At 46.7% G+C, this 22,317-nt stretch overlaps 2 protein-coding genes across 4 annotated transcripts in view; one reads left to right on the top strand and one right to left on the bottom strand.

The window, feature by feature from the left end:
• LSP1 (lymphocyte specific protein 1) overlaps window positions 1-12,679 on the top strand; it is a 48,448-nt gene extending 35,769 nt beyond the window's left edge. For both annotated transcript variants that reach the window (XM_066187719.1, XM_066187720.1), the window contains exons 9-11: window positions 482-562; window positions 1,419-1,533; window positions 11,274-12,679. In XM_066187719.1, the coding sequence (XP_066043816.1) occupies window positions 482-562; window positions 1,419-1,508 (171 nt within the window). In that variant the 3' untranslated portion in view covers window positions 1,509-1,533; window positions 11,274-12,679. The remainder of the gene's footprint in view (window positions 1-481; window positions 563-1,418; window positions 1,534-11,273) is intronic.
• On the bottom strand, window positions 2,504-22,189 carry PRR33 (proline rich 33). 2 transcript variants are annotated; one of them, XM_066187718.1, is made up of 3 exons: window positions 22,053-22,189; window positions 16,251-16,386; window positions 2,504-7,225 (listed from the first exon to the last, which is right to left on the bottom strand). In XM_066187718.1, exons 2-3 carry the CDS (start codon window positions 16,269-16,271, stop codon window positions 5,615-5,617), a joined length of 1,632 nt encoding a protein of 543 aa, XP_066043815.1. In that variant the 5' UTR covers window positions 16,272-16,386; window positions 22,053-22,189; the 3' UTR covers window positions 2,504-5,614. The 2 variants fall into 2 exon arrangements, 1 of the variants encoding a protein (XP_066043815.1); XR_010721870.1 differs by lacking the exon at window positions 2,504-7,225 and adding an exon at window positions 12,574-12,788.
• Window positions 22,190-22,317: the final 128 nt, after the last annotated feature.

Below are 22,317 nucleotides of genomic sequence, written 5' to 3'. Positions count from 1 at the left end.
CTTGGGCTGAGCTCCCGTTGTCAAGCATGAAGTTGTATCTAGTACCAAGGTGATAAATCTTGTAAACTTGGAAAACGCAGGGAGTATTATGTATTCTTCTGTGATTTCACTTTCTGGTTGTTGTGGGTGAGGCTGGTTCTGTAACATGTGGGTTGCAAATCTGTGTTTATGAGAGCAGAATTCTTTATGAGAGAGGAGCCTTGATGTTTACATGTCCTAAATAGTTAATGAACTTAAGAAAATAAACATCTTGAAGCTAATTCAAACTCTTGTGGAAGAGTGATAGGAAAACATAGGATATACTGGGAACAGGAAGATGTTTTCACAGTCATGGCTTTTAGCAGCAGCTGTTATAGGTCAGATGATGTGATATTATAAATAAAAAAAAAGGAGGTCAGATGTGTGGGTTGGAAATGGATGTGAACAAAGACATGTTCAGCAGCATTAGCAGTGAAGGGTAATGAAAACATCATTTTCTCAGGATATTGTGGCTGGAGACATCATGAGTAAAAGAAGCCTTTGGGAACAGAAGGGGAATCCCAAACCTGAGAGCAGTGTCAAGGTGAGTTGGTGTCTGTGGGTGTGAGAGCACTTGCTCTGCTGAAAAAGAGCTGTTGGCTGGGTTGGAGGTATTGAGAAGATAATGTTCTGTAGGGACAAAGGCTACCTGTATCTGTCAATGCAATTGCATGCTTCAGAGCTCTTCCTAACAGTGAATTGCCATTGGTTCAGCCCTAGTGAAAATGTGGACAAAAATACTTTTATTTTCAGTAATTCTGAAAGATCTCTTGAATACCATGTTGTTCTCAGCCCACGAGCTGGGAGTCCCGGCCTCCTAGGTTCAAATGGAACTGCAAATTTGAGTAATTTTGCTCGTTATGCTTTTTGGCGCTGAGAGTAAACAAAACGTGCAAAACTAAGTGGAACTGAACCTAAGACAGTATCACTTGCAGATGGATCTGGAGTTTTGTGGGAATGTTTGTGGAAATGTCTTCTGAAATGCAGCAAGCAGCTACTGCTCAAACTATCTAGGCTGGGAGAGAAAGATCAAAGTATCTTGTCAATTCCTGTGTTGAAACTGCCAGGATCTGGTAAATCCCACAGTCTTTTGCCATGGATAAAAACAACCCTGGCTTGGGGGTCTGGGTTCTTTAGATGATGCCTGCATTGCATCTTCTGTCCTATTGCATATCCTGTTATTGTTGTGTTACCTCATGCTTATAGAAAGTGGTGATGGATCTGTGCAGAGAGTTTGTGTGAAGGAGGCAAGAAGGCAGTACACAATGGGTTTTCTCCAAGCCCTCTGAGATTAAAGGCAGCTGTATCATGTGCTCCTCTGGCTTCAGTTAGTTGATTTTTGACTGCCTACTTAATGGAGAAAAATGCTGACTTTGGCTCTTCCTTTCTCTCCTGTTCAGTCCATTCCTTCTGGCAAAAAGTATAAATTTGTTGCAACAGGCCATGGCCAGTACAAGAAGGTGTTGATAGATGATGCTGCAGAGCAATAGTATGTCTGGAGAACTCATTAACCAGGTAGGTGGGATATGACTCTGCTCTGTGTAACAAACTCCTGGGCTCTTCTGGCAGGATGTTGGGGTTATTTCTGCCAGCAGCACTTTGGATGAGTTGGAAGGTGCTGTATGGGAACAGCTGGAGCCTTGCTTCTGGGACTGGCCGTCTGGGCTGGGATGGAGTGGGTACACAGCAGGGGTTTGTTTTGGTCTCTGCCTTTCTGATGCTGCTGGGAGGGTTGGATACCTCTGTTAGTTTAATCTACAGGGCAAGTCCCTCAGCTACTGCTGTTTGGGTGAAGATGTGTTTGCCTTTTCTACTTCAAAGGAATGGTCTCTATCTGCTGTCTTTCCTTATGCTCTCTTAAGCTGCACGGAGTAGATAGCTGGAAGTCATTCTGGCTGAGCATGGGAGCTGATGTGCTTCTGAAATTCAAATGTTTCTGGGGTTTAATTCCCAGATTTACTGAATTAATCAGGGAGAAAACTTTTAATGACTTCAGTAACCTCTTGGAACCAGTCTATAATAGGGTTGTAGCAGGAAGGATGTGAGCATCTGCTGTACTGGGTAGACCAACAGAGCAGAAAGGACTGTTCTCTGATGTGCAGCAAGGGGAAGGCAGAGCTGATTTGCTGTCTCTGTGCTCTCTTGAAATGGTCTCTGGATCTCATGTTCCTATTGTGTTTATGCTCATAGATATCCTGGTGTTATCTTGAGTGGATGATAGTAGAGGGTTGTGGCAATAAGGAGGAATGGCATAGAGGGAGGTGATAACTGGTTGGATCCAACTGGGCAGCATCTGGCACATTGAGTGGAGAGGAAGTTGAGGGTGAAAACAAGCTCATTCTCTTTTTTTCCCTACCATAAAAAAGAAGCTTTATTTCATTGCCAAGGTTAAAATAGCTCTGCCTGCTACAAAACACCTTTTGTTTCTGAATTCTTCTGGGGCCTGTGTTCCTTCTTTCCCCTCCCTCCCACCCTTTAGGAGCTGGCTTCTGAGTGTTGCATATTGTTTTGTTTGTTTAGGCTTGTTGTTTTCCTTTTGTAGCGCCCATTTAGAGGAGACGCCCTTTTGAATGCTGCTTTGAGATGGGCAGCAGTACAAGCCCAAGACTGCCCGGAGCTATGTTTTCAGTCCACAGAGCTTGCATCCACAACTTGCTTCTCTGCCTGCGACTTTGAGAAACCTATTATAAGGTCTCCCCTTGGATCAGTTTCCTTTTTCTCCTGAAGTCTGTTTCAGTGCACCAGGTGGGAACCTACTGAGCTTTGGTTCTCTACAGCAAACAGGTTTTTCTAGGTTGTCAGCAGGTTTTGTTTCCCCTACCCGAGTTTCTCTAAGCTACTCAAGTGAAAAGTGCCTTTGGCTCTGGTCTTTGTCCAGCATCGTTTCTTGAAAGGCAGTGCACTGTCACAGGATGTCCTCTAGGATCCACCCAACACTCCCAGCATCCATGGCACAACTCTGTTGCTCTCTGGGTTTGTTCACATGGAAGTATTGGGGTTTTTTTCTACTGTGAATAGCCAAGTGGCTGTGATAGCTGAAGGAGCTTGGTTTGTTTCTGTTCTTAGGTGTCTGTTTTGTATGCTCTGAGCCCTCTGCTCCCCAGCTCCTCTGCAGGCCCTGAACTATGTTCATCCTTTTTCCCTACTCCTGGATCATGGTCATGGCCTTCTTGCTCCCAAACCCTTCTGGCTCAGCCCTGTCACTTGCTTTACACCATCTTATCAACTTTCTAGTCACTTAAACACAGGTGTGATTTTTTTTTTTTTTTTCTCCTTACCTTCCTTCCTGGGCTGCAGGACTTCACTGCAGGCTATGGAACTAAGGTTTTTCTCCAAGTGTCAATTTGGGCTCTTAGCAACTGCCTGATGCTGTTTGGCATTGAAAAATAGGCAAATTCTGAGCTCAGTAGCATTCCCCTTCCCTTCCACAGCGCAGCAGCTCAGGCTGGAACACACCACAATGACCTCCAAGTGAACAGCCATTGATAGAAATCTGTTGCCTACACCGATGTGTCCTCCTGTCTGTGGTACTTTCCTGTCAGGGTCAGTCTCTGCAGGGCTTGCCATGCTTGTTGTGTGCCTCTGCCCTTTGCTTTTGGGGTAAAAGGGCTAAACCATGCACCCAGACCTGCCTTCCTCTGTCTCCTTCCTTCTGCTTGTGGGAATTGCTCTCCCCAGTGGAACATTTCCCCATCCTTCATCCATGTGCAGTGGGGCTGAGATGTGAATACAGCCTGATTGGAAGCCTGGCAGATGCAAAACCTAAGCCTTAGGTGAGACTTGCTGGTTTGCCCTAGGTGGTTGTCCTTGGTGCAGGACAAAAGCTGTTTTAAAGCACAAGTGCTTCTTAAACCACCTTCACTTAGTCTCCCAAATGTAATTGATGTTGGCTGCTCTGCTTCATGCTAGTACTGTGGCTCTTGTGCATACAGACCTTTGTGCAGAGGCATCCATCTGGCTGTGCTGCAGTAAGGTGCCATTTATCACTCTCTGGTAAGGCTGCCTTTATCTGCATTACGTGTTTTACACTGCACTCTTTAAATTTTTATGTTTGTGCTGCTGTGTGGATGTTTCTCCGTAGCCTTCTCTTCTAGCAATGTTAAACTATTCTGCAGAGGCTTACCTGGGATTCTCGTGTGATCACTGGCACACTTCCAACCTTTTTACATTTTTCTTTGAAAACTGGGTGTTTGAAGAAATCCCCACTTTAGATAATTAGGTTATTCTTAGTACTTGGCTTTTGCCCTTTGAGTATGGAAGTTGTTACAGAATAGAGGTAAGACTGGTAAAGTGAAAACTCAAGTGAAGGTTTGCTACACAAACTGCTTATAGCACCACTGCAAAATAGGAAGACTTCAAAAAGGGCAAAAGGGGCTCTTTGTTTTGTTTCTAAGTCTGCTTGCAGTTTGGCTTGAGGAACTGTTGGTCAGTTCCATATCCTCTGCATGTGAAAAAGGAAACTGTACACAGCTCTTTATATTCAATTTGGACTGAACATGGCAATTCTACATTAGCTGTATAGGAACACCCCAGCCTATGACCAAGTCCTTTGTGAAACAGAAATAACCCATCTCCCAACTTTCATGCTCACAAGCCTGCTGGCAGTGGAGTTACAAAGGGTAATAATACTGGAAAGCCTAGTTGTCTCTGAGGGTGGGCAGAGTTGAGGATTTTCCTTTAAATGCCCTTTTTTCAGGACATTAGGGACAAGCAGGTGTGCAACTGTCATGATGTTTGCCCTGAAAATGAGACTGTGTGGTTAGCAAAACTCCTCAGAAGCCAGCACCTTATTAATTACAGAATTGGTTACCCACCTGCTAAACCAGGGTCTTGTTGGTTATCATGGAAGCATTAACCATCAGCTATTGTGGAGAAAACATGGTAAAATACATAACAGAACTTGATTACTGAAACAAAGCTGTTCTTCTGTGCATTATTATTTAGTCGACTAGCCTAGGAGGATGTCAGATGATGCCCATTTTGTTAGGCAGAGGAACTGCTTGGTGAGAGCAGGATATTTTACTTTGTCTCTTGTCTGTGCCTTGGGTGAAAGGATGAGTTTCCATTTTCTCAGCAAATGTGTGTGGGGTACACTTTCAGTAGAGGAGATAGAGATTATATGTATCCTCTTTGAGTTTGCTTTCTAAGATTCCCTAGAGATGTGGAGCAACCCAGATTCCTTCATGTTATCTGCAACTGCTGCTGTTCCTAGGATCTATCTCTGTCTTAGATAAATGCAACAAAAAAAAAAATCAGATTCCAGTATCCAACTGTAAAGTGGTCTTTTTTTCTATAGGCAGCTTGTCCTCTTCACTCTGTGCCTTCACTCCCTTCACTCTGTTACTGCATCCAGTGATTGTTGACTCTTTTTAAAACAAACATATTTGTTTTCATGTGACCTGTGGATGTGGTAGTTATGCATTTGAGCTTTTAAATGTCTTCAGAGTAACCCTTAAACCTGCAGCATGGGGCTGCTGGCTTGGAGGGGTTTTATTTCATTTCCTTTTTTCCTTACACTTGGCTCCATGGGGCAGTGGACTCAACCATAGGTGTCTTCTTTGTTGGCGCACCTCCAGAAGCATGGGGCAGCCTGGCTTCAGTTCACTGACCACCCTGATGCTGTTCTGTTGAAGGTCTTGGTGTGCTCCTCGGCCCCTCTGGGCCGAAAGCGGCTCACCTCGAACACAGTGCTGATCTTTGTCATGGGTTTGGCAGCCAGTTCCTTCAGTTTCCGGGCGTCAAAACGTGGCTTGTGTAGAAGGATGGGCAAGCGGCGGGGGAGAAAGAAGCTTTCTTCCTTCAGTGGCTTCTTCTCTTCTGCTTGCTGCTTCTTCTCCTTGGTGAGTGTCACCTGGTATAAAATGGCATCCCACATTCTCATGGCTTTTGATTTAACCAGCATGCAGTCTTGCTTGATGACTGCTTGAGCAGCATCCTCTTTATTGCCTTCCTCCTGTCCCAGCTTTTCTGGCTTGGACTCTGGGGAGTTGGTTGTTTCTGGCTGCACCATCAAGTGCTTCCTGAGGCGTTGCCAGCCACTGGTACTGGTTCCAGGAGGTGTTGATGCTTCTACTGACGATGATGCTGGCTCAGCCTTGGGGGGACAGCTGGTGTTGGGTAAGCTGGGAGTTGTCTGGGGTTCAGTGATGTGTTCTGCCTTGGTGTCTGTGGAGGTGGACCCAGTACCATCAGCTTGTGCTGGAGTCACTGGGTGTGCTTGCCTCCAGGGAACGCTGGAGGTTGGTGGCTTTAGGATGTCTCTGTCTTGCTTGGGTAATTCAGGAGCTGTCTCAGGTCTGGATATTTTGGTGTCACTTCCCTGGGTTGTAGGCTTATTGGTGTGGGCATCAGAGGTGCTGGGCTTCTCAGTAGGAACAGGCTTGGGAGCTTGATCAGGAGGCTCTGTCTCTGCAGCAGGAAGGAGGGAAGGTTTTGGCAAGGGGGGAGCAGCCTTGCTGTTATTTAGTGAAGTGGGTATCTGCTCTGGAGATGGTTCAGAGCTGCTTGTTTGAGGTGCTGGGGAAGTAGGCCTTTTGTCTTCATGGCTGACAGTTCCTTGGGTCGGGTTTGGTGTGGGAGTCTTAGCCCTGGGTGGCTTGACACTGTGGAAATAAGTGTTCACGCTGGTGACATAGGTAACCTCTGGTGCCCTTTCTTTACTGGGAGTACTGGAAGGAGGAGACTGGGGGTAAGCAGGTACTGAAGGGTCAGATGGAGAGGGAAGGTGGGAGCCCATGCCTTCAGGCTGCTGTGGAGTCTCAGGAGCTCCTGGCTTCTGTAGTAGGGGCATGGCTGAGGAGGCTGTGAGCTTGACATGTTCAGCAATGCGTCGCTGCTCAGTGACCTTCAGCGTGAAAGGCTTCCCCCTCCGGAAAGGGGAGGGGGCACGGTGGTGGACGGGCCTGATGGAGAGGTGGGCTGGCAGGGGGGCAGAGGGGGGTGCTGTGGCTTCAGGGGTCTCTGCTGGGGCAGGGCTCTCAGCACGCTCTTGGTCGGGGCTGGCTTCGTTCACCGGCGAAAGGCTGGAGCGGAAGGCCTTGCCCTGCTCCGAGGTGAGGATGGCGTTCTTCTTGGCTGCCTTCTTCAGCAGCCGCTGCAGCCGCAGGTTATCCTTCCCAGGCTTTGGCAGGGTGGGAGGGGGGGAAAGGGGGTGGTGATTGGAAACAGGCTGGGTGGGGGATGATACTGTTATCAGCATTGTCATTTCCTGCAAGAAAAGACCAAGTTTAGAGTTGGCGTGGGCTTAGCCTTGGGCTGGATTCTGAAATATTTATATACAAGTCCTCCTTTTTCTCTCTAAAAGCTATGAGTATGGAGTCAATATTGTGGGAGAAGAATATCAGTCTTCTTTTGGTCATTCTCCTGAGGTAACCTCAGCCAGTCTTGAGGGTGGGTGTGGAAGGGCAAGAGATGTCCTGGGGGGAAGCTGTATTGCCAAACCTGGAGCCCTTCTGCTCATGGCCTTAGCACAGTGAGAGCTCCTGGGGACCCTAGATGTTCGTGTCTTGGCAAGTCATAATGGGATTTGGAAGGAAATGTCAAGGGAAACAAAGTGGGTTTGAAATTTTGAAGCTTTGAAACATCTCCAGAGGCAAAAAGCAGGAATGTTTCATGGCTTTCCAAATTTCAGTTATTAATACTCTGATACAATGTTGCCTACAACAGAACAGCCATAAACTGCATGTGTCATTTGAATCAAAGTCAACACTGGCCTTGATTCATTTCAGCTGACATGAGGACACCCCTGTGAAATACAGGGCTTCTCAGAAGCTCTGTTTATCAGTAAGTGCTTTGTCACAGCATTGACTCTGGCTGGTCTTCTCTTGCTTCATGAAGCACAGGGACAACATTTTCCTCCAAGATAAAACCAAGATTGCTCCTTCCCCTGGGAAGCTTTGCCCCTGTCTTGCCTTTATCACTCGTTCTTGAGTGAAACAGAAATGGGTTGTGCTCTGTGTCAGGTTTGATCTCTAATGGCCAATGCTGGGCTGCTCCTGCACAGATGCCTGGCTGCTTTTCCAGCTCCTACTCATCACTGCCTCCCTTCTGGTGAGTGCAGGTCAGTGGGGGCTCAGTGACTACTGCTCAGGTGAGCAAATGGAGCTAAGAGTCTGTGTTGAGGATACAAAGATTAAACTAGTTCTCTCTTTTCTCTTGCTGGGCAAGCTGGGAAGCACCAAACAGCCTCTGACCTGCAATGACTCTTTGGCAGCCCCAGGAAGGAAATCTGACTCTATCCTGGCTCTCGCTCAGCACAGAGTTGCTGAGTTTTGCTATGAAATGAGGCATAAATCACTGAGCCCCTTAATCCCTGGTGCTGGATGCAACTGAACATCCTGAAACAAGGAAGAGGAGGGCAGGGTGATGTCAGGCTTGCCCAGGGGGGCTATTTATTTCATGTGCTGTGCCCTGTTCCTGGTGGCTCCCAGCCGGCTCTGGTTAGTGTGGTGTGTAACATGATACCTACTGTGCCAGAAAACTGTCCTGACTAGAACTCTGGAAAGTGCAAAACAGCTCTTTGTGCTTGAGTGCCCAGTGCTGGCTTTGGGCTTGCAGTGCTGCTGTCAGCACTGGGCTGGGAAGGTGATCCATACCCAGCAAGCAGGTGATGGCTCTGCCAAAACTGGTTGAGGATGGAGGGGGAGAAGGATGACTTTTTTTTTAAGGCAGCAGCAAATAAAAGCTCTGAAGAGCTGGCATGGTGAGCTCAAAAGCTTCAAGGTCAAGCCCTCACTGTGGTGGATGAGCTGCCCTCCAGAGCAGGGGTTGTGGTGGGCAGGGTATAGGCAGTGTAGAGCAAGTGGCGCATTCAGTAGCAGCAAGAAATGGATGTGTTGGAGCAAATCCTGAGGAGGACCACAAAAATGATTGGAGGGATGGAACACTTCTATGTTCACAGGCTTGAGAGAGTTAGGATTGTTCATCCTGGAGAAGAGAAGGCTCTGGGGAGACTTTATTGTGGCCTTTTAATACATAATGGTGGCTCATAAGAGAGATGGGGACAGACATTTTAGTGGGGCATGTTGCAATAGGACAAAAGGTAAAACTTTTAAACTAAGAGGGTAGATTCAGACTAGATATAAGGAAGAAGTTGGTGGGGGTTTTTTTTGTTGTGTGTGTGGGGTTTTTTTTGGTTTGTTTTTTTTTTTTTTGATGATGGTGGTGAAACCCTGGAACAGGTTTTCCAGAGAGGTGGTGCATGCCCTATCCTTGGAAACATTCCAGATCAGGCTGGATGGGGGTCTGGGCAGCCTGATTTAGTTGCAGATGTCCCTGTTCATTGCATGGGTGTTGGATTAGATGACCTTTGAAAGTCCCTTTCAACTAAAGGTCCCATTCAAGCTATTCTCTCATTCTATGATTTACTTTAGCTGTAGGCATGAGAGACCTGCTGTTTTCTGTGAGGGGGCTTGGAGGGGATTTGTGTCAGCTGGGGGTGACAACTGTTGGATGTTCCCAGTGTGTTATCAGCGTCATTCCTTAGGCACAAGGCTGTCATTAGGATTTGCTTTGTTCCAGGAGCTACTCTTAGAGGCAAGTCTGCACTGTTCCAAAAAAAGGCTGAGAGCCCATTCCTTTGTCATATACCTGCTTTCCTCCTCATCCTCATGGGTATTTTAGATTCTTCTGGGTCAGAAAGCCAAAATGTTTTAGTTGGAGGGACATGTGGGTACTTTTGTGTGACACTACTCTGGCTCTGTTTCTGTAGGAATTGGTAATTGCTTGTGGGGTTTTTTTGTGCCTTTTTTAAAGTCTGCTGAAGGGTGAGCAAATACATGCACCTCATGGTAGGATTTATTGGGGAATGACTTAATCTGCTCCTGTTTAATGTGGTCCCATGGACAGCCTGTACTACAAGATGAGCTATGGTCCAGCAGCACTGGTAACCCAGATTTATAAGGTTGGCCTGCTTCAGACTTGTGTAGGGAATACTAAAGAGGCAGGGCAGTGAACTTCCCAGCTCCTGATCAGCTCTTGAAGTGTTTTCCTTGTCCTATGGACTACTGCACTCCAGAAAAATGCAGCTCCCCACCTAAGTCAGAGAAGGATCTTGCCTGGGATTTGCTGCAAACTGCCAGATGCTACTGAGGAGGGCATGGAGGCTCTCTGAGTGGAAAGTTTAGTATGCACACACCAGGAAAATCCCTCTGCTCCTGAAGTCAAAGGCTGCTTCATGCTGTATAACCTCAAGATTTGTTGTCTCTTAAAGTAGTCTGTGCTCTTAAAATCACTCCTGCTGCTATCTCAGCGTCCTATCTGACTTGAAACTGCTGTGCTGTGGGTCTTGCAGTCCTTACGGGTGGTAACTTCCATGGCATGTGACTGTATTGGAACCTGTGTGCTTGGCTAATGGAGCAGTGAGATGCTAAGAGACAGCAAAAGAAATTAGCTGTTAATTTATTTGTCTTCCCCCTCATGCCTCGCTTTGAGTCTCCTTCAGAGCTTTGTGTGCTGAGGAAAAATTCTCAACAAGGAAGATTTGTCTTCCCCCTTGCCACCTAATGAAGCAGAAGTCAAGGGACAGACTTGCTTTATTGCCAGTGGAAAGGCTGGAGCTGAAAACCTGGGCACAATAGGGGAAGAGCTGCTTCAGAAACTTGTATGGGTTTGTGATAAGCTATAAGGAAATGAACCTAGAAGTCAAGAGGCTTTCAAATGGTTAAGTTTCCCTGCTACTGGTTGAGTTCCCATGGGTGGATGGATGCTCAGCCATTCTTGGACCCCAATTGCTCTCCTAACTTGGCTTCATTTGCCAGCCCCAAATCAGGGATAGCGGGGAGAGTGTCAGCATGCAGGAGTCATTTGTCAAGTGATGGAAAAGTCATTTGTGTGCTGGAGTCCCTTGGCTGCACCAGCTGTCGCGTGTGGAGCAGATGGAGAGCTGCAGGAACCCAACACTGCTGCAGATGGTCCCAGGCAGAGCTGGGGCTGTGGGGACACTCTCTGCTTTAGTGGCTTTCTTGGGCTTGGGAGGAAGCCTGCAAGGATCCTTCTTGGAGTGGGAGACAGCATGGCAGGAGTGCAGCCATGACCTCTGCTGGGTGTGCACCCTTCAGCATCTCCTCTGCCACGAGCATGGACATTCCCAACACTTGTGCTGAAGCATTGAGTGGGCTGATTCACAGGGCTTTGTGAAAATGGGTGGGAGAAACCCACCTGTAATTGCTAGAGAAGATGGGGTTTCTGTATAGCCCAGGGTATTGCTCATGAGAGGCCAGATGGTATCCATAACATTGTGGTTTTTTGTCTTGCAGCTGAGCTTGGTCCTGACTCAATGCAACCCTCCATGCCACTATTTCCTCTGCTCCACAGAAGATAATTGAAGGATGTTTCTCTTCTCCTGACTGCTGTCAGTCTGCTTTGGGTACAGCCTGACTCCTCTTGGGGTTTGAGCAATACCCCACACTGCCTCCAGATGGATGAAAGGAACTAGATCAGCTGACAAAACTCATCCCTGTTTTAACTTTCTATGTGACTCTTTGGCTTTTTTCTTTTTTTTTTTTCCTTTTTTTTTTTTTTTTTAAATATCTGTCTCTGCTATGGAGATGAGAGGCTCTGTTCCCTCTCCTTAAGTTTTGGAAGAGAGGGATCTGCTGCCCTGCTGAGTGGGCAAGGCTTTTGTTATGTGATTAAGAATTTCTGTTTTTGTGGCCCTTGATGGCTGGGTGCTGGCAGAGAAGGGAACTCAACAGAAATCTGGTAAAGAACTGGTGTTTGAAAGGAGGGCAGTGGGCAGGTCCTGAGTGTAAAAGGACTGCAAGGAGAGTGTGATGAGAGTGCAAGGACTACTTATCACTCTGTTTGTACCAGCTATGGGTAAAGTCTTCCCATGTTTATGATGCAGCCTCTGTCCCTCTACATCATCTGCTTTGAGGGACTTCCATCTACTGGTCTCTGCATACATCAAATTGCATTCAACATAGTCCTGTTTTTTTTTCTTTAGTTCTCAGATCATTCTTTAATCACAGTTATGTACCCAAAACGAGTGCCAAAATGTTCCTGCCACTTTTCTGTCTCAGCGGGGCAGTAGCAGCTTTGTTTCAAACAGCTGCTGCCTTCCTCTAAGATGATTGGAGATCTCCTTTCCCAGGTGAGGAGTGCTGGCCACTGGTGTTATCACCCTTCTCTGGAAAAGTGATTTGCTTATTCTCTAATCTGTGGGCTCCAGTGCCAGTGATTGAAACACTTCTAAAAGTTAGATGTGGTGGCACCTTGATAACCTGCAAGCTTTGTTCCTGAAGCTGAGTAGGATATCTGGGAAATGGCTGCTGCTGGAAGCTATCTTGGTGAAATGGCGTCCTGGAGAATTGTTTGTGGAGACCAAGGCTTGCTGTGAACTTGATACTGAGTCCCTCAAGAGTGGCATTTCTGGCCTTGGGCCTGAGGTCTGCAAATCAGCTTCTAGGGTTGTTTCTGAGCTCTCCCATGTCTTCATACTTCATGGTGTTAACATGTTCCCCAGCTCCTCTTTAGTCTCATTCCTACCTTCTTCCCATGTCAACATAATTTTGAAACTTGTTTCTACCCTCCTGGAGGGAGGGCAGCTTGTTTCTCCTTCTGCATCAGTGTGCTTTCTGCTTAAAACTTTCTGCCCCCTGAATTTTCTTTTTTTTTTTTTTTTTTTGTAAGCATTTAATAAAATTTGAAGATGATGTTGTAATGATGGCAACTCTGAGAATTTTGTTCATGTAGGAATCTGCAGCAAAGCTGTTTTCCAAGACCTTGAAACTCTCTGCTTGAATGTGAGGTGGAGGAGAAGACCCATCAGCCTGAGTGACAAGAAGAAAAGGAACTTGACGTATGCAGGAAAGGGGTTTTCTGTGTGCCTGCCCCATTTAGTGCCATGTGGGGTTTTTTTGCTGCATTTTTCACTGGGAGTAATTGCCTCTAAAACAGGAAGGAGTAGTGCTTGGGTGGGCAGTGGAGCAGCCTGCAGAGACTTCCTGGGGAGTGTGATCAGCTAGGAGAAGCACAGAGCTTAGCTCCCCAGGTAACAGACCTGAGCAACATCACAGGCTTCCACCAAAATCACTGGTGATGTCAGCTATTAAAAAAGAGAGAAATTCCTCTGTATCCTGCTAATCCAGCTTCTATAAGGTCAGTGTAGCTGTCTGCACTGGAACCCAGCACAGTAATGAGCTGATGGCTCTATCTGCAACTGTCTACCTTTTTATGGGGGTGACCTTCCAAGTAATAAAACTTTTATGGTGTGGAGACAAAATGAAGACTTTCTGCTATCCTAACACTTTAGGAAAGTGTAAGTAAGGAAGGAGATAATTCCAATATAACTTATGGCTCTTATCTTTCTGCTGATTGATACCCTTGTTCTCTCCATCCTCTGCTTCAGTTCTGGGAGGTAGGAATTCAAGGAGTTGTGTGTTCTTCAAAACACTGAGCAGCATGCCCGCATTTTCCTCCCTTCAGCCCTTCCTCTGCTGTGCTGGGATTTTTAAGTGAGGCTGGAGCAGTAGGAGTGTGGTGCATAGAGATGTTGTGACTTGAGGTGAAAGTGACACTACTTTGCGTGCGTGCAAACTGCTTGCACCAGTTTTTCAACACAATTCTGTAGCTGGCTGGGGGAAATGATGGCTGAAAACTTCTCCAGTTACTATTCCTGTGTCCTGCCAGTTTGGAGAGGGCAGAGAAGGTCCCAAAGGCTGTTTGTGTGAGATTCCTTCTCTAAGGAGGGTCAATTTGCAGGGTGAATTTTCTCCACTTAAAGCTCACAGGGACCTAGATGTGGTTTCAATAAACAACTGCTGTAATTCAGGTTGTGGTGACAGCAGAGAAGTGAGACGGTTATGGGAGACCAGAGCTCTCTAGTGGTGGTCAGGAGCTAGGGAGAGAACTGGCTGAGAGCGAACGTGCAGCTCTTTGAGGTACTTATCTCTGCCAGGGGAAATGTTTCCACAGCTAAATTACCTTGACCATGTGGTGTTTCTCCTCCCAAAGTAACGTGGTGTGCACATGGTGGTGGGACTGGCAGGTGGGCTTACCAGAATGGTGAAACCTTCCCCTACCTCCCCAAAAAGAAAAAAAGGGTATGCTGCAGCCCAGGTGTGCTGAATGTGCATTTTGGGCAATGCTGGGAGGGGATGAGGGCATGGAGGCTCATCTCTTCCCTCAGCAGGAACCTGTGGCTGATTTTGTGAGTGAAGGAGAGCAGGCTGGTGCCACTCTGCAGCCGTTACCGGTCTGATGTTAGTAGCTGACTGCTTCCTATCATTCCTCTGTCCATCTTTCATAGCATTGTGGTTTTTGCAGCACTGGCATCTCAGAGGCTTTTGCTATGAGACCTTAGCTTTGTCTTCCCTGAGACAGCTGCATTTTGAGCATAACAAGGACAAACTGTCACACTGAGGGAGACTTGCAGGATTAGACTGACCCTCAAAGCCTGGTGGAGAAGAGTGATGCTTTCCTGGTCCCTGTGCTGCCATGCTTCCCCAAATTACAAGCCCCTTGGCAGTGCCCGAAAAAGAGGGGACTGGGAAACCCGTATGTGGACACTCAGTGCTCTGAACTGGGGGCATACCTTGAGGTGTTGCTTTGCTACAGTTTCTTCTTTAACCATCTTGTCTAGATCATGCAGAAGGGGTTCACAATTTTGGCAGCATTGGCTCTGAAATAAATCTCTGCGGGCTCCAGTGACGCTGAAATGTGGTGCTTGTCTTTCTGTGGCAGGCTTCAGGGCTGGTTTTTTCACAGCAGGGTTTAACAGATGAATTCTATGTGAATGTGTACAAGATGGGATTGAAAAACAGTGTCTATGACTACTGCAATGCCATAAAACAGCATTATTTAAACTTGGGGGTAATAACTTAAATAATGGAAAACTCAAGCCTGTTTTGAGTGTTGTCTTTTATGTTGCACTTGTTCTGCCGTGAGACTGGGGCTGGGACTTCATCTGGTTCTCTTTCCAGGTATAAAATAATTACAGGCTGATTTTTACATCCATCCTAATGTATATGTGTGCATGCTAATGAACAGATCTCTGCTCAACCCTTGCTCACAGCTCTGCACTGGGCCTCTGGTTTGGTAATGGACACAAAAGCCTAGAGTTTCCAAATGACTTTGTTCCTTGAAATGTGTCTGCAGCTTCTGCTTTTGGAAGGAAAGGTCAGCCTCAGGGACACCTGAGCCTGAATGTCAGTGCTTTGCCTCCTGCCACCATCACCTTTGAGAAGGAAAATAAACAAGCTCAAAGAGCAGGGTGGCTATAAATACTGAGGTGGCAGCTGATATGCTGCTGAACAAGGTTCTGAGGTTGGTCTGTTGGTAACTCCTTTCCAGCTCAAGACGCTTTCTCTGACACTGCATTATATATATATATATATATATACACGGATGTGTACACACACATATATCTATATATCTGTATATAGGCAGGTTAAGAGAAAAAAATGTATTTCACATTAACAGTGCACTTGGAGCAAGGATTTAGTTTAGAAATGGAACCATTGCAAGAATCCTGATGTTGAGACAGGTGATTTCCATGGTATTTGCACTGAGTCCCCTGAGGGTTTTGGTTGCAGTGGAATGATTTGATTTAGACCACAAATTTTCAGAAAGGTGCTTCATCTCTTCCTGATAACTCTCAGAAATAGTGGCTTAGCAATGCTAATGACAGGCATTAAATAAATAGAAAAAAAAGTGTCATGGACTTGGGATTTGTGAGAATGATAGGAAGAATGGTTGAGGAAAAGTCAGGAGATACCACTGGCATTTATACAAGTGAGCACTTTAAGATGTGAAAGCAACAAATTGCAAGTGTAATTATTCAATGAGGTGCTTGGTTGGGTAGGTGGGCCTTCCCCAAGGTTGTGGAGGGCTGTGGGTAGTTGTTATGAGCACCTTGACTGGTCTCCTGTCTTGCTCACCTCTTCTGGAGACAGCAGCTCCAGGAATTGGTCCTGACTCCCATCCTGCTGCTCAGTCATCATCCTCACTGTCAACCTGTCTCATCCATTTAGGTGTAAATAGTGAGGGTGAGACCCAGCCCAGATCTTGGATGGCCAAACCTGATCTGTTATCTTTGGAGAGATACCTAGCCTGGATCTAGGGTGTCTAAGGAGGAGGTCCTGAATCCCACAGGGATTGGGCCTTACTTGTCTGAAGCGGATGCAGCAAGGACATGTCCCAGAGCAAACAAATGAGTGATGGAAGAACAGTCTACCACAAAATCAGAAATCAATATTCACTGAAAAGTACTCCAAAAGAAATGCATTACTTACTGATGTGTAATTTGTTTCCATCTGAAATCACTTGTATGTTGGGAGCATCGTGTTACTCAGTCCTGTTTACAAAATTACCAGGTGATTGTTCCTTTGAGATCATGTCCGATGCTGGTTGCTTGTGACTTCCAGAGCCCTGCAGGTAAGTTCAAAAGATCAGATGGAAAAGTGTTTATAGTAGCCACTAAGTACAAGAGGTTTCTCAAAAATAAATAAAGGGACTTTTTCAAAGCATGTAAAGTTCCACCACCTAAAATTAGCGTAAAGAGGGGCTATCGAGTGACACCACTGCGTGCTCTCAACTTTGGCTCTGCAGAGTTCAGCATCTAAAGTACTGGAGAGCTGAAGGGCAGAGGATGGTGATGTTGCCAGGACAGCTATTCTAGCAGAGTAGCTCCAGGCAATGAAACCAGTTGGAGGCTATTCAAGTTGGCTGGTAAGATTTACTGTTTTGCAAAAGTTAGGGTTGCAAAATGCAAATCTGGAGCTGTACTTTGATTGTTACCTTCCCGAGAGAGGAAGAGAGCAAACTCTGGCTCTGTCTTTACTTGTTCTTGGCGAGGCACATGCTATGTGCAAAGGATGCAAGTGTAGAAAATGCTGCACTGGAGAGAGGGTTTGCATTTCATGAGTTTGAATTTTGGTTGAGGGGTTTATGTGCAGTTTGACTCAAAGATCTCAGCTAAGACTGCTCAAGTGAGCTGGTAAGGATGGCATCGATGCCTGCCTTTGTCCTGGGCTAGCTGTGAGCTGCCCAGACACCATGCAGGTACTTACTGCCTCTTGGCCTTGAGACATTTCATCCTGTTTTCCAGCTGACTTCCCAGGTTCTGCTTTTTCACAGTCTTTCAGGAGCCTTTAAGTGTGAATGCCATGGCAGCTGGGGGGTTAAACATGCTCCCAGGAAAATGGGGACACATGAGAGCAGGTTCTGGAGGACTACAGAGCAGCTTTATGCCCAGGTTAAGCTTGGGCTGTTTCATATGGCTTTTGAGATGCTGGTGAACTATGGCACAAAGCCAGCTGTGAAGGCAAATTCCTTCTGCTTCTCCCTGCTAAGCCTTGTTGCTCCTTGATGACTCCTCTCTAATCTGAGTTACTGTCATGGATCAAGGTAGCAAAGCTCTTCCTTTATCCATCGGGGGTCTGGCCCATCTGATGAGGCTGGTTCTTGTGGGAAGGGAGGTATGTGCGGGTGCTTTGGGGTGAGTGTAGAGGTGAGCTCTCCATTTGCTTTCTTCCCCTCTGCCTCCCTGATGACTGGTGAGATCCTGCCTGGCTCTCTTTATTGCAATGCAGACCTCTGGAAGGATTTGGAGTAGATGCTCAGTCCTTCATACAAATACCCTAATGCAATTAATTCCTCTTTGACTGACATCTTCAATGTCTTGAAAATGCCCTTGTCTTTTAGGAGTGCTAGCGACTTGGTGTGTCCCCAACACTGAAGATGTTGCTGGGAAAAAAAAAAAAAAACCAACCCAGGCAATAACAACCCAAGTGGAAACTTAAGAAACCCCACATTCTGAATAAGAATATTTTAACAGATTTTAGAAATGCCCAGACTTAGAAATCCCCACACTGTACCCTGCTCTGCCACTGTCACCACTGGAACCACACCAGCCTAATGCACATATTTGCAGCATGCACTGTATGAATGATGCAAAGGGCTGGCTTGTGTTTGCACATGCTGGAGTAGGGAGTGTTCAGATCCCTTCCTATTTCTTACCAAAGATGTAGAGTTTCTGCTCTTACAGGCTAAGAGGGGATAAGACAGGCAGATATTTCTACCAACCAAGTTTCACAAGAGGGATGACACACTAGAGACCTCCATGGAAATGTTCATTGAGTCCCTCCCATCAGATGCAAGAAGAACAGGACCAGGAAGCTAAATGGAGGTGTACATGGGTAATGTGGTCATCAATAAGAGAATGCTTGTTTGTTGCTTTTTATTCTCCTTTTTATGCCTCTGAACTTCTGTGATTTCATGAAGCCACAACCAAGAGAAGATGTAGGCATCTTGAGGTTCCCCAGCCACCTTCCAAGATTCAGGTAGGTGAACCCACAGCTTGGCAACTTTTTGCTCTCCTTTTATCTGAGGTACTGCTGCAAGAGGTGCGTCACTGTGCATGGCAGATACTGTACCAGATTAGTTCTGAAGAAAGGGGAGGCAACCAAGGAGAGAGATCCTGAGCCCCAGTGCCAAGTGGATGGTATAAGAGGAGCCAGGGAGAAAAGATGGTCTTTGCTCAGCCCCTTTGGGCTGTTTCTGATTCCCCAGGATTCCATTATCACCACTAAAATGAAAGTGGTCTGTTGATACTCAGAGGAGCTGGTTATAAAGTTTAAGGCTATTCTGATCTCTTCTTGACTGGCTGCATAAAACAGGTCATTGAATTTTGTCCAGGAACAGAAAATAATTATATATATATGTATTTATATTCTGTCCTTTCTCTGAATGTACTTACTTAGCCACTATCTGATCTGCCTTTTTATTGACTGCTACTTCAATTAACTTGGAAAGAGTGTTCAATGAACATAGGGCATCTACTCTAACCTTGAACTGCTGAATAAACCCCCCTGCAGAATCCCTTTCTCTGGGGTGGGATAAAGAGAAGAAAGGGCATAAGAGGAACTGTATAAAATTTACTTTGCCTTCTTAAATGGCTTTTGTGATTCCCATTTCCTTTCTGCCCTGAATCGTGGTAAAAGGTTTCTAACTGAATGTCACAAACCAAAAAAAAAAACCATCCCCATGCTTTCCCAGTCCACTTAATACATTTTTCTGGATACCTTCAATTATTTCAAGGCTGTTATTTGTAGAAGCAGACAAACATGCCAAACCCAAAATATCTGTATCATGCAAAGGAGTAAAAAATGTTGTTTTGAAAGCATTCAAACATGACTTTGGAGAGGAAGGGGTATAAAGAATCATTCATAAAAATCATTCATAAGTCATAAAGAATCACATAAAGTGACTGTGAACTCAAGTAAAACACACTTTCCTCATAACTAAATTCACTTTGGATAACTTAACCATTTTTGAATGACAGAAGGTGTCGGTGAAAGGTCCTCTGTAGCTCTACCATGAAGGTGTAAGTGCAGAGTCATGGGCAAGTCAGGGTGAGGAAGGACCTCAGGAGCTCCTCTTGCCCAACTCAAGGACCAAAGCAAAGTCTGCTTTGGAAGTAGATCTGTTTGTTCAGTGTTGGAGAGTAATGGGTAGATGGGGATAGGTATTGCTTTAACTCAGAAATTGGAACTCTCCTGAGCTGTGAAAGACTACCAGTTTTATGGGATGGCTGTAGCTGATTTTATTTACAAACTCTGTAGTCTTTAATGAACATGTAGCATTTCAGACTTCCAGGGCTATAGAGGTTTTCAGATGAACTTTTTCAGTGCCATTGTAGCTTGCTGGCTGAGTATTAACCAGCCATGGAGGCAATGATCCATGAAAATGCTGCCTGATGACTGGTGTGCGGTGAGCACAGGGAAAGGAGATTTAAAAAAGAACACCCAAACAAAACACACATGCAAGTCTTTGACCCAGGTGCCCATCTTTATGCAGTTTGTAAAATTAACTGGGCTAATGTGTGTTCATTGTGTGTACAGCATCTCCCCTGAGTGCACTGACTGCTGCAATAGGTCAACCAAAAGCCAGAAAAGATGAGAAGAGCTGATTACAGCTTCCCTGCAAGTGGCCTGGCAACACAAATTCCTGTGGCCCATCTCAAATAGCCAGTCTCGGTGTTCCTACCTGCCAAGAAGAAATGTGACATTGGGTCAGGCTACCTACGGAAACTTGTCTAGATCTCTGTCCCAGCCTCTAGTTCCTGTTCAAGGAGGGACACTGGTTTGCTCCCAGGTGGAGATGCTGTCGCAGTAAAAGCATGCCAGGCTCTAGCTTGAGGTCAGCTAGCAGAGGGACTTTTTGTGGTTTGAGACCCTGGTTCGTGTCTGTGACCTCACATGTGCTCTTCAGCCTTGGTGTTGTCTCCTAACCTGGCAGCTGGTGGCAGAGAGGAACTTCTCCCATGACAGATGCTTGCTGCACCCTCACCTAGTGAAACTGGGTAGCTTTTGGCAGCTGTGCAGGCACATCTGGGATTGTCTCTCCTTCGTGGTCTCTGTGATCAGTAGGGAGAGTGAGGTACTTGGTGTTTGCTCACTCTCTAGGCTGGCGTGGCTGAGCTGTGGCAGCTCAAAGGAGAGCCCCAGTCACTTCACTGCTGGTGCAGGGAGAGCAGATGATGTCAAGACAACAAAAATGATATATCCTAGAGCAGGAGCATCTAAAGTAACAAGAGATAAAGCTGATAGGAAAATGTGGCAGGTTGTGTTGGAATCATGAGATGAAATAAGGACCTGACAGAGAATGCGTGAAAAGCAGGGTATGTGGCCAAGGTATGAAACAAATGTTGGAGAGGCCTGTGGTTATGTGCTAAACTGCATAGAGAGACCCACAAAGGAAAGAAAGGGCAAACATAAATTGGGCTGTGGGGAATGAGCCTTGGTTGTGAACCAGGTGACAGCAGAGCAAATGTAAGATGTGTGGATCAAACAAGCCCTCTTTACCGAGGGATGGAGAAGGTACCCTCAGTCCCAGGGGAGAAGGGATACAGATCATGCTGGGACTGGAAATAAGATGCATGGACATGAGTGCTCTGACAGAGGCAGTCCATAGGATGCACAGATGTCCTTTGGGACAGTACTAAGCAGAAAAGCCATGCTCCCAGGGTATGGTGATGGGGAAGACACAGCATGGACGTGACGCGTGATCTTAAGCTGGATGTTGTCTGGAGCAGTTGCTTGACGTGTCCAGGAACTCACCTGAGTGCGTGTACTAAGTGGATGCTACAGGCTGCAATGTTTGCTTCTCATCTATTTGAAAATAGAGCTGCAGCAGAGGGGCCTGATTATCTGTCCTTCCCATTGCTTGTACTAACCTCACGTTTGTCAAGGTGCTTGGAGTGCAATCTGAGTTTTTCTGAGCGCTGCCCTGCCAGTGCACACGAGCAGCACCACTCTGGTGGAGGCTGTGCAGCCCTGCAAGATGCTCCTGCTGCTCCGGCCAAACAGCTGGCAGCAGATGGGCCCATGGCAGCATCCAGGTCCATATCTGCTGGGAAGTGCCCTGCTGTAAGCCCAGGCTCCACTTACAAACACACACACACGTGCACAGACAGACTTTCTCTTGAGCTGATTGATCCAGTCCTTGGCATGACAGGCCTGAGCTGTGGCACCCCCTTGGCAGCAGGGATGGGCTATAGCTGCAGGTGGGCACAGGGGGCTGGTGAAGGCCACTGCCAAACTGGGCCAGCCACAGACATCAAAAGAGAAACAGCTGGGAGCTTCTCCTCCCATGCATCCCCACTGTGCTGCTAGTTTGGGCAAATACGGTATTTCTTGGAGGCATGCCCAGCTGCTGGAGAGCTGGAGGGAGGCGAGCCAGTGGAAGATAGCAAAACTGCTCGGTGGTTCCGAAAGCGCAGCGTGAAAGCCGGTTTGCTGTGTTAGTGCTCCGGGCAGAGCTGGAGGGGGAAGTGGAGGTTGGTGATGATACCAGGTCCTGCCTTGTGTTCCCATGCAGCTGCCGCTCTCCTCAGCAGCACAGGGTGCCCACCCATCTCCTCACCCCACCCAGCAAACTCCCACATAGAGTCAGGGCACTGAGGATGGATACACTGCCCCCCTCCCACCTGGCAAATAACAAAAGCATTGGCTGGAGGTGGGTTACAGGAGGGAGGCAAGGGGATAAGCTGGAAAAGGCAAGCTGGACAGGAGATTTTAGCTCGTGCATGTTACCTGGTGACTGGGAGGCTGCAGCACTGTGCTCCCACTCCACGGCTTTAAAAGCTTGTCTCTACATCCTCAGATGGGGACCCTTTCTTGCAAGCAGCAGGGGAAGAGTGGGCAGGAATCAATCTGTGACCTGAGCCAAAAATATCGCCTGCCCCACAACTCCTGAACTTCTGTGCTCTTACAGGCGGGGAGGAAGGGGGTGCTGGAGCTGCCAGGCACACAGGAGGGCACAGGCTGTGTTGCTGGGGAGCGCTGCCAAGGGGAGAGG

This window comes from Chamaea fasciata, unplaced genomic scaffold (assembly GCF_029207755.1).
Source record: "Chamaea fasciata isolate MVZ Bird 193981 ecotype frontalis unplaced genomic scaffold, bChaFas1.0.hap1 SCAF_7, whole genome shotgun sequence".
Taxonomy (NCBI): Eukaryota; Metazoa; Chordata; class Aves; order Passeriformes; family Sylviidae; genus Chamaea; species Chamaea fasciata.
The sequence above is the reverse complement of the archived record's forward strand: the minus strand, read 5'-3'. Positions and strand labels throughout refer to the sequence as shown.

What these genes read in the sequence shown, in the direction of transcription:
- PRR33 (XM_066187718.1), bottom strand. Translation starts at nt 16,271, where the DNA reads ATGGAAACAAATTACACATCA. An exon ending in TGGAAACAAATTACACATCA is followed by an intron (nt 7,226 to 16,250) that starts GTAAGTAATGCA and finishes CTTTTCTTGCAG; the next exon opens with GAAATGACAATGCTGATAAC.